Source organism: Pseudoliparis swirei, chromosome 20 (genome assembly GCF_029220125.1).
Source record: "Pseudoliparis swirei isolate HS2019 ecotype Mariana Trench chromosome 20, NWPU_hadal_v1, whole genome shotgun sequence".
NCBI classification, from domain to species: domain Eukaryota; kingdom Metazoa; phylum Chordata; class Actinopteri; order Perciformes; family Liparidae; genus Pseudoliparis; species Pseudoliparis swirei.
This window is the reverse complement of record NC_079407.1, coordinates 26,690,426-26,706,244: the sequence shown is the minus strand read 5'-3', so window position 1 is coordinate 26,706,244 and position 15,819 is coordinate 26,690,426. Positions and strand designations below refer to the sequence as shown.

Genomic DNA, 15,819 nt, shown 5'->3' with positions numbered 1-15,819 from the left:
TTACAACGATATTACATTTAATCACGATGTTTTAGATATCCTGTGACATCAGAGGATTTTTTTATTTTTATTTTGAGAATTGACCAGAGAAGAAGAAAGCCCAAAAGAAAGTAGTCAGATAGTGTTAGTGACACGGGGTGAGAGGAAGAGGGGAAGAGGAGAAGAGGGGAAGAGGGAGGATTAATAATGAAGGGAGGTCTCAAGCTTCGAGGCCTTTGGTTACTCTGTGTGGGGTTGGAACGCTCTCTTTGTGAGACCTTCAGATCTTAAAGTCTCTCCATTCCACACTCTGAGGCCGCCTGCCGTCTGCTGCGGGTCGAGGTCACAGAGAACCAGAGAGAGGGAGAGAGAGACATTGAGAACAGTGAGAATCAGAGAGAGATACAGATGCAGAAAATCAGCTGTGAAAACATCGAGATGAGAAACAACACGTCAACAAGATGGTTGAGAAGAACGGCCGGAAGAGAGAGAGAGAAAGAGATAAACGATGAGAGTGAGGGAGAGAGAGAGAAACACTATGTGTGAGTGAGTGAGGGAGGGAGGGAGGGATGGAGAGAGAAACACTATGAGAGGGAGGGAGAGGGGGAGGATGGAGTAAGATTTTGCGAGAGTTGAACTCAGTGAGGCAGTGAACATGACGGAGAGAGGAGCGATGATGGATTAAAATACATGAAGGACAGAGAGGCTACAGGGCCATGGGGGGGGGGGGGCATGGAGGGGGGGGCCTTGGGGGGTCGCATGGAGGGGCCATGAACTGCCCTTCACACAGTCACAAACACCCCTGTGTGTCCTCGTCTATCTGGCGTAACCTCGTGGGAACACACACACACACACACACACACACACACACACACACACATATCCATACATAATAAAGATAATCTGAAGAGAGAATGACCCACGTGGTCTCCAGGTGAAAGACTCCCTCGTGTTTCTGCATTGATTTATATTTCTAACATAAGAAAAGTTTCAGATCTTTTATCTCCACATAACTAAATATTTAAGGTATCTGTTGCCTCGAGGATGCAGAGGGATACGGTCGAAAGTAATAAAACAAAGAATTGTGCACAAAAGTCTCTGGAATTAAAAAAAATTAAGATCGATAAAAAATGTATAAGAACTCAAATTAAACTTTAAAATGCATCTTTGCAGAGTGAGGAATGTCAACTATGTCTTCAGTTGCTTGCAATAGTGTAAAGGAAGGAACGAGCACCAGTAACATTACAAAAAAACATCTTTCAAAATGAGTCTCTTGTTGAAATCGGTTAATATTGTTGTAGTCCATCTCAAGTGGGCCACATCAGCATCATGGCCGCCCTCTTAAAGGGCCGGTTGTAACTAAAACATATACAGTAAATATATAAACTACTTGAACATAGTGTTAAATAACTCTTTGCATTTGATTATTGTTAATTTGGGTGTAGAAATATTGTACATAAGAAAATTCCTCTAATATTATAAAAGAACTCCATTTAATTGGAAACCTTCAAAATAAAAGCACAGGATATTTTTCTTCAATTGTTTTAAAGAGAAATCGGTCGTATGTTTTTCAAGCCGTCAGGGGCCGCATACAATTATGTGGTGGGCCAAATTCGGCCCGCGGGCCTCGTGTTTGACACCTGTGATCTATGGCAAAAAAATTAATAATTATAATTTACTTGTTTTAATTAAAAAAAGGAAGAAAATATCCTGTCAGCACTTCTCAAAACAAAATGCTGACAGGATTATTATTTTTTGTTAAAACAAAAACAGGTTAAACTAGAATGGGCACTCGGTAGAGCGCATACCTTCACATATCACACGATTTGGCATTGAATTATGAACATTTTGGTCTTAGTTGCATGCCAATTGGATACAAATTGACCGTGCTATGGTAAAAAGAAGATTTTGACCTTTTCATGACCTTGACCTTTGATCTGATCGGTCCCAAAATCTAATCAAATGGTCCCCGGATAATAACCAATCATCCCACCAAATTTCATGCGATTCGGTTTAATACCTTTTGAGTTATGCGAGTAACACGCATACAAATAAATAAATACACGGCGATCAAAACATAACCTTACGCATTTTCAATTTCTCAGAACACGTATGAATGTGAAAACCAAACTATCACCCACAGCGTGCCGGTTTCCTTCCCGTCGGGTTACATATCGTCCGACGGCCTTTGGGCCTTTACTGTCGGCCGCTCCGTTCCTCCGAGTCACTGCGGCTCTCTGATCAGATCAATGTTGCTTCCTCTGCAATGCAGCAGCCAGTGAGACGCATCAACACGCGGCTACACCCTGAGAAACACCAACAGCCTCCGCACACACACACATATCAGTCTATTATCCTGGAATCAAAGAGAGGGAGACGAAGGACGCGAAAGGCAGGGGTGTCGTTCGGCCTATTTTAGGGGGGCTACAGCCCCTAAAATGTTGTTCAGCCCCCCTAAATATTGTGTGATGTTGTTTAATTAAACTATTGTTCCTCACATGGACACGTTATTTATAACTCTAACATGCTACATATGTTGTGTGTTTTGTTTTGTATGTTTTCTCGTCCTTCAAATTACAATCCAAAAGCCGATCATCAAACTTAACGATAAAATAACAGGGCACTAGGACCTGGGGGAGGCTGCTGTACTGGCTGGCTTTCTCACTCTGCCAAGTAACGTCTCTTTCTTTGAATCCTACAAACGCCCCCGACGAAAGGCCAGGTAACTTTCCCTCCCGGGTTGAAGTGTCAAAATCATTTGAGGCACCTTTATGGGTTCTGTGAAGAACTCTTCAAGGAAATGTTTCTCTAAAGAACCCTGGTTTGAAAGGTTCTATGTGGATACAGAAATGGTGCCCTAAAGAACCATTTTTTGAAGGTTCTTTGAGACGCCTTTATAGGTTCTATGAAGAACTCTTCATGGAAATGGTTCTTTAAAGAACCCAGGTTTCTTTGTGGAACCAGAAATGGTGCCCTAAAGAACCATTTTTTGAAGGTTCTTTGAGACATCTTTATAGGTTCTTTGAAGAACTCTTCATGGAAATGGTTCTTTAAAGAACCCTGGTTTCTTTGTGGAACCAGAAATGGTGCATAAAAGAACAATTTCTTTAAATGTTATTTGAGGCACCTTTATAGGTTCTTTGAAGAACTCTTTCAGGAAATGGTTCTCTGGAGAACCCTGGTTTGAAAGGTTCTTTGTGGAACCAGAAATGGTGCCTTAAAGAACCATTTTTAAATGTTATTTGAGGTACCTTTATAGGTTCTTTGAAGAACTATTTAAGGAAATGGTTCTCTCAAGAACCCTGGTTTGAAAGGTTCTTTGTGGAACCAGAAATGGTGCCTTAATGAACCATTTTTTAAGGTTCTTTGAGACACCTTTATAGGTTCTTTGAAGAACTATTTAAGGAATGGAGGTTCTCTGTGGAACCAAACATTCTTCTCTGGCATCACTCTGAAGAACCATTTTCGGTTCCAGATGGCACCTTCATGTTTCTGTGTGTCGGGTCTGTTTAAATTTTCCATGACAATTTTATCTCAGAATATTTTGCTGGCAGTGACACAAAACATGTTTTCCATCAGCCTGTTAAAGAAAGACTATATCATCCTATTATAATTACCTTTATGTGTTGTGAGCCACTTGGATAACATTGTGAATACGCACCAACTGTCGTGAGGCAGCAAGGTTTGGACCCAAACGCAGCAGGCAGAGTCTTTCTTTCAAAAATAAAAAGGTTTCTTTTAATTGTTCACTAAGCAGAACCACAGTCTGGCAACAGGAACAGGGACAAGAACCGGACAGGAACAAAAACGACCAGACCAAGAACAAGCAGAAAGACACAAGCTAAATACACTGGGGAAACGAGACAGGTGGAGACACAGGTGGAAACGATCAGGGCGTGGCTGGGGACAATCAGGAACGAATACAGACAAGCACAGGGAAGGAAGCGCAGGGAAACAGGAAACAAGACAGGGACTTCAAAACAAAACAGGAAACACTCCAAATCATAACACCAACACAATGTTCCTAGAGAAAGAAACTTAAAAAAACGACTTCATTCAATCTGGCAGAAGAGGTGAATGAAGCCTGAAGCTCAACTAGTACTAACAGTTCTGAAGACGGCATTGCCCTAGCATCCAACACCACTGTAAAGAATCTTGGCGTTATCTTTGATCGGGACTTGTCCTTTAACTCCCACGTAAAGCAAATCTCAAGGACTGCATTCTTTCATCTACGTAATATTTCAAAAATCAGGCACATCGTGTCTCAAAAAGATGCAGAAAAATTGGTTCACGCGTTCGTTACTTCGAGACTGGATTACTGCAACTCCTTATTATCAGGCTGCTCTAATAAATCTCTTAGGTCCCTCCAGTTGATCCAGAATGCTGCAGCTCGTGTTCTCACTAAAACTAAGAACAGAGATCACATCACTCCTGCACTAGCTGCTCTGCACTGGCTCCCAGTAAAATCAAGAATCACTTTTAAAATTCTTCTCTTAACGTACAAAGCCTTGATTGGTGATGCACCATCATATCTTAAGGAGCTTGTAGTACCATATTGCCCCACTAGAGAGCTACGCTCACTAAATGCGGGACTACTTGTAGTTCCTAGTCTTAACAAGTAGAATGGGAGCCAGAGCCTTTAGTTATCAAGCTCCTCTTTTATGGAACCAGCTTCCAATTTCAGTCCGGGAGGCAGACACAGTCACCTCGTTTAAGAGTCGACTTAAGACCTTCCTCTTTGACAGAGCTTATAGTTAGGGCTGAATCAGGTTCACCTGGTCCAGCCCCTTGATATGCTGCTATAGGCTTATAGCTGCCGGGGACGTTAGGATGCACTGAGTAACTATCTCCTCTTTTTCTCTCCTTAAGGATGAATTTTCATCTCTCAATCACACGTTACTAACTCTGCTTTCTCCCGGAGTCCTTTGACTTCACGTCTCATGGGGTCATCGGACCCTATGAGACGGCATAGATCCTATCTGCTGATGGATCATCGAGGTCTGGGTCGTGGAATTCCTGCTCCTGACTACGCCACTGTCCTGTTGAGACTCCGCCCACTGTTGAGACTCCGCCCACTCCGCCTCTCTACCGCCATCTGCCTGATGGATCGTGGAGGTCTCCATCGTGGAATATGCCTACTATGAACTATTCATACACTCTGTCATATTCATTGAATGTATTTTAACTCTAAATCTGTCCTTCTGTACACATTACATCTATTGTTCTGTCCATCCTGGAGAGGGATCCTCCTCTCTTGCTCTCCTGAAGGTTTCTTCCCTTTTTTCCCCCCTGAAGGGTTATTTGGGAGTTTTTCCTGGTCCGATGTGAGGTTTCGGGGCAGGGATGTCTATGTGTACAGATTGTAAAGCACTCCGAGACAAATTTGTAATTTGTGAAATTGGGCTATACAAATAAACTGAATTGAATTGAATTGAAAGCTTAAAAAATAATTAAAAATGTAAAAAAATAATACCTGTCATATTGGGTTGTAAATGCGCTGAACTTTCATTGACACTCACTGGAACATCTTTAGAAAGTACTTTTGGATTCCAGCACATTTGTGTCAGAGAGGTTGCGTCACACATCTCGGCCGTGCAAGGTCTCGCAGACTTCTCGCTTTATAGCAAAATAAATAATAAATGAAAAGCTCTCTGCTTTCTTTCCCCGGCGAGTTTTATTCTTTATCGTTGAGGACAAAAAAAGAAGAGCGAACACACTAGGGGGGGCAACATGTGAACTGTGAGTGTATGCACACACACACACACACACACACACACATACACGCTGTAAAGGTTTCACTTTGGAAAGAGAAAAGCTTACAGTGGTGTCAAAGTGGACTTTCATCAACTCCTTTTGTATTTTAGTTATGTATTTCTTTCATCGGGTGAAATAATCATTTGAAATAGAATACTCGCAGCATCGACACCGAAAGACTTAATGTCATTCACGTCACATTTGTTATACATTTAAACCAAGATGTAATAACTAAAGAAGAGGAATCCAGTTTTTTAGGGTCTGGTATTAAACCTCAAACAACCTTCAATAGTCTTTCTTCTTCTGCACCGAAGGAGAATCCTTTGTTCGTTCTCGAGAGCTCCGGTTTTGTGACTCTCAGGGCGCTTAGTCGAAAAGTTTGTAGCACCGTAAGAGAGAACGCCGTTGTACCGTTAGCCGGGCGTCGTTGTACCGTTAGCCGGACGCCGCTGTACAGTTAGCCGGGGCGCGATAGGTAATCCCACTCCTTCAATACCAAACCCATCCTCTGATTCTAATCCTCCCAGCTTTTCTCAATAATGATGCATAACAAAAAGCCCAGGAAGTGATGTTTCTTGCACAAAGGTCAAATCATCAGGTATATATATATATTACTTTGTAAATATTACATATAAATAAACTTGGTAGTTTCTTAAACTCTTTAAGACACAGGCGTCAAACACAAGGGCCGCATCGCTTTATGTGGCCCCTGGCGTCTTTAAAGACACACGATCACCTTTTCTCAAAGAAATTGAAGAAAAATATCCCGTGCTTTTATTTTGAAGGTTTTAGATAAATGGATTTATGTTATAATATTAAAGACATTTTCTTATGTACAATATTTCGACACTCAAATAAACAATAATCAAATGCAAAGAGAGTTATTTAACAATATGTTCGAGGAGTTTATAAAGTGTTTCCGGCCCTTTAAGAGGGCGGCCATGATGCTTATTTGGCCCACGGTGAACATGAGTTTGACGCCGTTGCTTTAAGAGCTTGAAGGTCTTGGAGTTACTTTCCCATCCACCTTGTGAACTATCCTCCAGTTCCCAATTGAAGTTTGGTAATTGGCTAAAAATCAATGAAGTGAGGCTTTAGGTTCATTCCACTTCGATGTGTAATATAATTATTTTTCTGAGACGAACAATCTGACGTATCGACAACCGTCGAGACTTCACTGAGACTTCAGAGGCTCCTTCGAGTGTTCTCCCTCTCTCTCTTTCTATCCTCCCAGTGCATCTCTCTCCATTCTCTCCTTCACACTCACTCAGTTCCTCACTGATCCTCACACTCCCTCATCATCTCAATTTCACATCCCCCAATTACACATTCTCGGTTTCTCATCCTCCATCTCTTTCCGTCGGGCTCTATCGATCGGACTCTATCCTTAGGACTCTATCCTTAGGACTCTATCCTTAGGACTCTTTCGTTCGGACTCTTTCGTTCGGACTCTATCGTTCGGAGTCTATCGTTCGGACTCTTTCGGTCGGACTCTATCGGTCGGACTCTCGGTCGGAGTCTATTGTTTGGACTCTTATCGTTTGGACTCTATCGTTCGGACTCTTTCGGTCGGACTCTTATCGGTCGGAGTCTATCATTCGGAGTATATCGTTAAGACTATTGTTCGGACTCTTTCGTTCAGACTCTATCATTTGGACTTTTTCGGTCGGACTCTATCCTTAGGACTCTACTGTTCGGACTCTATCGTTCGGACTCTACTGTTCGGACTCTACCGTTCGGACTCTATCGTTCGGACTCTACTGTTCGGACTCTATCGTTCGGACTCTACTGTTCGGACTCTACTGTTCGGACTCTATCGTTCGGACTCTACTGTTCGGACTCTACCGTTCGGACTCTATCGTTCGGACTCTACTGTTCGGACTCTATCGTTCGGACTCTACTGTTCGGACTCTACTGTTCGGACTCTACTGTTCGGACTCTATCGTTCGGACTCTACTGTTCGGACTCTACCATTCGGACTCTACCGTTCACCTCTCCCTTCTTCCTTCTCTTTCTTTCTTCATATTCTTCCTATCCTTTTTCCTTCCACCTCTCTGAAATGCGTGCTTGCCTCCTCCCTCCTTCCTTCCTACCTGCCGGTTCCTTGGGCGAGGAGGCGGTGGGCTCTTTGGCGACGGACGGCGGTCTGCTCTTCATCTCGAAGGCGACCCTGGAGGAGAAGCGAGCCCTGGTGGGCGAGAGCAGCTCCTCATTGGCCGAGGAGGAGTCAGTCCGTGTCATTGTGCTCCGTCCGCCGCTCGCCTCCTCCACCATTGCCACGGCGTCTCTCAGAGTGTTGCTAGGCGACATGGCCCTGGACGACGGCGCTCGCGCTTGGTCTTCCTGGCCGTCGGGCATTTTCGAGGCCGAGTGAGGGAAGACGTGGACTTGCCCGCCTCCTCCTCCTCCTCCTCCTCGCCCGTTGCTGTGCGGTCTCGGCGGCGACGTTGCCACCATGTCTGCTTTTCCTGGCCCCGCCCCCTGGTTGCTGTACACCTTGTATCGTATCATCAGGATGATGATGAAAACCAACACGGAGGCGACGATGATCCCTCCGATGATGATGATCATGGTGCCGCCCAGGAAGTGGCTGTGCAGCGCCTGGCACTGGCTGAACTCGGTGTCCGTGGTGAAGGACAGGCAGCCCAGGGGGCGAGTGGCGGTCAGCGACGTGGCCACGTCTTCGAACACGGCCAGGACGCAGAGGTCGTAGTTGCGTCCGGCGGCGAGATCCCGAACCAGGAAGTCGTTGCTGCTGGATGGAATCATCCTGCAGAGGCGAAGGACAAAAAAAGACAATTTATTCCCTGTAAAGACATCAATCAGAAGTTTTTTAATGCGTTGGTTTTTTTCTTCTTCATTAAAACACATCTTGACAGAATTAACTCCAATATCTATTTATGTTGTTTATCTTCTTCAAACAACTGGGTTCATTCAAGTTTCTCAGCAACAAACTTAATTAATAATAACCTTATAATTTAACTTTGCCCAATTCTCTCTCTAATAACAAAATCTGTCACACCATTAATTACTGGCAAATATATAGCAATATGCCAGTTTTCCCCCCATAAAAATGTTCGAAGGAAGTTGCCTAATATATCTACATACAAATATATATATATATATAATTTAGCTTTGTGGATCCTTATGGATAATGGCTTGTTACACGACTAATTACCGGCAAATATATAGCAATATGTTTTTTAATCACCCGTAGAAATGTACAAAGGATTGTAACATAAGTTACCTGATTGATATATATATATGTATATATATATATATAAATATATATATGTTTATATTTATGTATATATCTATATACATAAATATATTTATATATAAATATATATATATATATATTTATAGATATAAATATATATATATATATATATTTATAGATATAAATATATTTATATATATATATAAATTTATATATATATACATATATATATGTATATATACATATATATTTATATATATATATATATATACAGAAATATATATACTGTATATATTAATATATATAAATATATTCAAATGTATAAATATATATATAATACATAAATGAAAAATATATATATTATATCAGGTAACAGATTTATATATACACACTAATGTATGAAAACATAGATAAATATATTCAGGCAGACACGTTTCAGATAAAATTTAAACTACTTTAAAAAAAATGGTTGAACCAAATTGCAGATACACCGATATCAAAATGAATAAAAGTGATATTGGTCGTAACGTGCCTCGAGTTCACCGGTCAGTTAATCTGCTGTACATCTCAAAACCTCGTGAAGTCTCTCGTCAGGGGTTTTCTAAATGTTGTGACAACCCGAGGAAAAGCAATCGCGCTCGCTAAATTATAAATTATTATCTAGTCACGACGATCTAGACCGACTCACACGGAAACACACCTGCCGACACACACTCGCTCTCCCCAAACAAGACGTACAGCACATAACAATATAACCATAAATATGGACTCCCCGCCTTAAAGTGACACATCACATCTCCCCTGTATTCTGCTGTGATGGTATGAAGAGCGACGGTCACACCTCATCATCATCATCATCATCATGTATCTCCATGCGGTTTCGCCTTGAGGCTCAAAGCTGCCGACCTCATCGCTTTTATTTCCCCACAGAGTTAGAATCATGAGCCCAACCCTCCCCCGTAGCTCCGCCCCCCCACGGCGACAGAGATCATCGTTCCTGGTTCTCAGCGTCGTCGACTTCATCTCCGTCTTCACCCCCGAGGTGACGACCGCCGGGGGGCGACACAATGAAATGTCTCAGGTGAACAGGAGCAGGAGCTCAGCTTCCTCTTCTTCACAGGTTTCTCTTCTTCGTCAGTAACGTGATGTCATCGGTCAACGTCAATAACGTGATGTCATCGGTCAACGGCAGTAACGTGATGTCATCGGTCAACGCCGGTCACGTGATGTCATCGGTCAACGCCGGTAACGTGATGTCATCGGTCAACGTCGGTTAACGTGATGTCATCGGTCAACGTCAGTAACGTGATGTCATCGGTCAACGTCGGTTAACGTGATGTCATCGGTCAACGGCAGTAGCGTGATGTCATCGGTCAATGCCGGTAACGTGATGTCATCGGTCAACGGCAGTAACGTGATGTCATCGGTCAACGTCGGTTAACGTGATGTCATCGGTCAATGTCAGTAACGTGATGTCATCGGTCAACGTCGGTAACGTGATGTCATCGGTCAACGTCGGTAACGTGATGTCATCGGTTAACGTCAGTAACGTGATGTCATCGGTCAACGTCAGTAACGTGATGTCATCGGTTAACGTCGGTAACGTGATGTCATCGGTCAACGTCAGTAACGTGATGTCATCGGTCAACGTCAGTAACGTGATGTCATCGGTCAACGTCGATAACGTGATGTCATCGGTCAACGCCGGTAACGTGATGTCATCGGTCAACGTCGGTAACGTGATGTCATCGGTCAACGTCGGAAACGTGATGTCATCGGTCAACGTCAGTAACGTGATGTCATCGGTCAACGTCGGTAACGTGATGTCATCGGTTAATGTCGGAAACGTGATGTCATCGGTTAACGTCGGAAACGTGATGTCATCGGTTAACGTCGGTAACGTGATGTCATCGGTCAACGTCAGTAACGTGATGTCATCGGTCAACGTCGGTAACGTGATGTCATCGTTCAACGTAGGTAACGTGATGTCATCGGTTAACGTCAGTAACGTGATGTCATCGTTCAACGTAGGTAACGTGATGTCATCGGTTAACGTCAGTAACGTGATGTCATCGGTCAACGTCAGTAACGTGATGTCATCGGTTAACGTCGGTAACGTGATGTCATCGGTCAACGTCAGTAACGTGATGTCATCGGTCAACGTCGGTAACGTGATGTCATCGTTCAACGTAGGTAACGTGATGTCATCGGTTAACGTCAGTAACGTGATGTCGTCGGTCAACGTCAGTAACGTGATGTCATCGTTCAACGTAGGTAACGTGATGTCATCGGTTAACGTCGGTAACGTGATGTCATCGGTTAACGTCGGTAACGTGATGTCATCGGTCAACGTCAGTAACGTGATGTCATCGGTCAACGTCGGTAACGTGATGTCATCGGTTAACGTCGGTAACGTGATGTCATCGGTCAACGTCAGTAACGTGATGTCATCGGTCAACGTCGGTAACGTGATGTCATCGGTTAACGTCAGTAACGTGATGTCATCGGTTAACGTCGGTAACGTGATGTCATCGGTCAACGTCGGTAACGTGATGTCATCGGTCAACGTCAGTAACGTGATGTCATCGTTTAACGTCGGTAACGTGATGTCATCGGTCAACGTCGGTAACGTGATGTCATTGGTCAACGTCGGTAACGTGATGTCATCGGTTAACGTCAGTAACGTGATGTCATCGGTTAACGTCGGTAACGTGATGTCATCGGTCAACGTCGGTAACGTGATGTCATCGGTTAACGTCGGTAACGTGATGTCATCGGTCAACGTCGGTAACGCGATGTCATCGGTTAACGTCGGTAACGTGATGTCATCGGTCAACGTCAGTAACGTGATGTCATCGGTTAACGTCGGTAACGTGATGCCATCGGTTAACGTCGGTAACGTGATGTCATCGGTCAACGTCGGTAACGTGATGTCATCGGTCAACGTCGGTAACGTGATGTCATCGGTTAACGTCGGTAACGTGATGTCATCGGTCAACGTCAGTAACGTGATGTCATCGGTTAACGTCGGTAACGTGATGTCATCGGTTAACGTCGGTAACGTGATGTCATCGGTCAACGTCAGTAACGTGATGTCATCGGTTAACGTCGGTAACATGATGTCATCGGTCAACGTCAGTAACGTGATGTCATCGGTCAACGCGTCGACATCGATGAGCTTCAGCCTCGCTGAGAGGACTCAAGATGACCACCTGGAGACACGATGCAGTCTGAGCTAGAGCTGATGGGAGGTGTGTGTGTGTGTGTGTGTGTACCTGTATGTTCATAAGTGTGTGAGTGTGTGTGTGTACCTGTATGTTCATGAATGTGTGAGTGCGTCTGTGACATGTTCATGCCGTCTGCACTCAGTTAGGTTGAGTGATGGGAGGACGCTTTGTTTGTAAACACTGGCCATCAATCAGCCTCACACACACACACACACACGCACACACACACGCACACACACACACGTCATGAAGTCACACCCGGAGCCCGAGGTTCTGACTGTTGATCTAAGAAAAACGCCGAGTGAATATTTATGCTAATGAGCTGGGCTGGTTATAAATAATGTAAGACGCCAATTATTCCTTCAGAGCCGGCGGTGCAGAGCGGGGGGGAAAAGACACACAATGCACACACACACACAGACAGACACACACAGACACACACACAGACAGACACAGACACACACAGACACACACACACTGACAGACACACACACAGACAGACACACGCACACACACACAGACACACATACAGACACACACACAGACAGACACACACTGACAGACACACACACAGACAGACACACACACACACAGACACACACACACTGACAGACACACACACAGACACACACAGACACACACACACTGACAGACACACAGACAGACACACGCACACACACACAGACACACAGACAGACACACACTGACAGACACACACACAGACACACACACACACTGACAGACACACACAACGCACACACACACACCGCACACACACAGACACACACACACACAACGCACACACACAACGCACACACAGACACACACACAACGCACACACCACACACACAGAGACACACACAGACACACACACTGACAGACACACACACACAGAGACACACACACACCGCACACACACACAGACACACACACACACACACAGACACACACACAAACACACACACACAGAAATACCTCTCTTCCTTTACCTGGCTTCCTTCCTTCCTTCCTTCCTTCCTTCCTTCCTTCCTTCCTTCCTTCCTTCCTTGCCTCCTTCCCTGGCTTCACACACTCACACACACACGTTTTACATGCACACACAGACACAGAGGCAGTCAGCTGACCTCAAGGACGAATGTTTTTCCCGCTCTCCTCCCTTTTTGTGCTGTTGCCGGGCGGATTGCCGACCTCCAGACAACAGAGCTATATTTCATAACCGGCGATAGTTATAGTTATCGTTATGAATGAAGACCTCCAGCTGAGTCCTGGACTGAACGCTGAAACCCGCCCGGCAACAGACGGCCACATCGATTATGAAGAGCAGAGAACGATGGAAACAAAATCAAAAGTATGGATCCATGCGGGGAGGAGTTCCCTGTTTCTGTTTGGCGCTCCACATGCACTTTTTTAAAATCAATTTAGTTTTTTCTTTATGTTTTTCTTAGCGGAGGATTGTAATTGATTAAGTCAGGGTGGATGAAAAGAAATACAACGTTATACAAAGAATCCTTCTTTTGCAAGTGCCTCGGAAACTGAGTTTTGAAAAAGTATTTAAAGAGACAGCGCCCCTCTTAAAGAGACAGCGTCCTCTCTTAAAGATACAGCGGCCCTCTTAAAGAGACAGCGCCCATCTCTTAAAGAGACAGCGCCCCTCTTTAAGAGACAGCGTCCTCTCTTAAAGATACAGCGCCCCTCTTAAAGAGACAGCGCCCATCTCTGAAAGAGACAGCGTCCTCTCTTAAAGAGACAGCGCCCCTCTTAAAGAGACAACGCCCTCTCTTAAAGAGACAGCGCCCCTCTTCAAGAGACAGCGCCCTCTCTTAAAGAGACTGCGCCCCTCTAAAAGAGACAGCACCCCTCTCTTAAAGAGACAGCACATTCTCTTAAAGAGACAGCACCCCTCTCTTAAAGAGACAGCACCCTCTATTAAAGAGACTGCTCCCCACTCTTAAAGAGACTGCACCCACTCATGAACATACAGGCACACACACACACACACACACAGACACACACTCATGAACATACAGACAAACACACACACACACTCGCTCATAAACATACAGTCTCACACACACACACACACACACTCATGAACACACAGGCACACATACTGGCACACAGTAACAGTCATGAACATAGTCATGAACATACAGTCACACACACAACACTCATGAACATACGGACACACACACTCATGAACATACAAGCACACACACACACACACACTCATTATTGTGGATTGGTTTTAATTATGGGAATCTAGTATTTCTAGGTCAAACCCAGCATGCCTGTCTTTCTGTGTCCTATATTCTATGAATAGGGCTCAGAAACAGCTGCATCATAGTTATGAAATACCAAAGAGTATTATTACTTCTACGAAACCGGAAAGGTCACATCCTTAGATGACTTACTGGCTCCAAAGATGCAGCGTGGTCACTTTTTCTTTTTGAGATTTAGGCGAAAATACCAATTAGCATTATCTTTTCACGAGACCATAACGGGGGATTTGGATTCAGATTTTTGCTTCGCTGGCAAAAAAGAGTTTAAAGATTAAAGCTCGCCAGAGGCCTCCGAGATGTGATGGAGACTTTTTGGAGAGACGGAGGTCTCAGAGTGTCCGGTTATTGAAGTTACATGAAGTTCTGCCTTTGGGACACGCCCACAACGCATAACTCCTTATTTACCAATCATGTTTATTTTTCATTTGTTGACCTTTATCCGAGAGCTTTGGGTCGTGACCGCGGGGATAGGATTATGTATTTAAGCCAAAATTAGATTTTTCCACCAAGTGAGGGAGGAGCCAGGCATTTAAGCTCCGCCCCTCTGCCAGCTGATGTTGCTCGGCCCCCTGGTGGACTGACAGAGGACTGCCCGGGGCTGGCAAGGCTCAGTGCGGGGGAGGGGCTTCCAGCTGGCGTGAGAGCTCAGTGGGATCAAAAAACTGCACCAAAAAAACTGCAATAACTACAAAAAACATAATCTGGAATAAAATACGTCTCCTTTCCTTCTTAATTGACTTCTTTTTTATTTTACCGCTCCTGGCTTGAATAAAGGACGATTATGAGCTGAATGCCTGAGCAGCAACGCCCATATTTGGCTATTGAAGTATAAAATATGACAAGCTTTCGTGGTGTGTATGAATTCTGAGTGACGCCCAAAGGAATTTCTTGTAATCTGATCATCAATCCAATATTTTTTTTCAAATGTGGCCACACACACACTGCTCTCCAGCCATTGACCTATGAGTTATGCGTTATACATTTAATATGACAAGTGAGCACACATGGTGCAAAAAAAAAAGTATCTCCATACAAAACTGATTTATTATTTTTGTGTTTAACGGCTGGATAATGAAAAAGGTAACTCTCTTATCAAGCTGCTCTACATATGTAACTTATGTAAGTTATTTGTCCATTAAACATGAACAGTTCTGCCAAAAGAACTTTTTTTGCTTGGGCCAAGAGATTTATTTTCTGACTCTTGAAGAATAGAACCAAGCTTACAATACAATCCCTCAGGTCCATTTTAATTATGTATTATTATGTGAATATGAAAGGTAAGCAGTTGATCTGTCTTTCTTGTGGCAGTCGTGCGTTTCATGAGCAGAATGGCGAGCACGGGCCACAGGAAGGAGCTCCA

The 15,819-nt window shown here is 44.0% G+C and overlaps 1 protein-coding gene across 2 annotated transcripts in view; it reads right to left on the bottom strand.

Annotated features, from left to right (window-relative positions):
- zgc:172282 (leucine-rich repeat and fibronectin type III domain-containing protein 1-like protein) overlaps positions 1-15,819 on the bottom strand; it is a 98,823-nt gene that overhangs the window by 17,488 nt on the left and 65,516 nt on the right. Inside the window, exons 8-9 of one of the 2 annotated variants that reach the window (XM_056441454.1) lie at positions 7,827-8,503; positions 258-309 (exon numbers count right to left, since the gene is read on the bottom strand). In XM_056441454.1, coding sequence (XP_056297429.1) covers positions 260-309; positions 7,827-8,503 — 727 coding nt within the window. In that variant the 3' untranslated portion in view covers positions 258-259. The remainder of the gene's footprint in view (positions 1-257; positions 310-7,826; positions 8,504-15,819) is intronic. The other variant, XM_056441455.1, reaches the window with a different exon arrangement.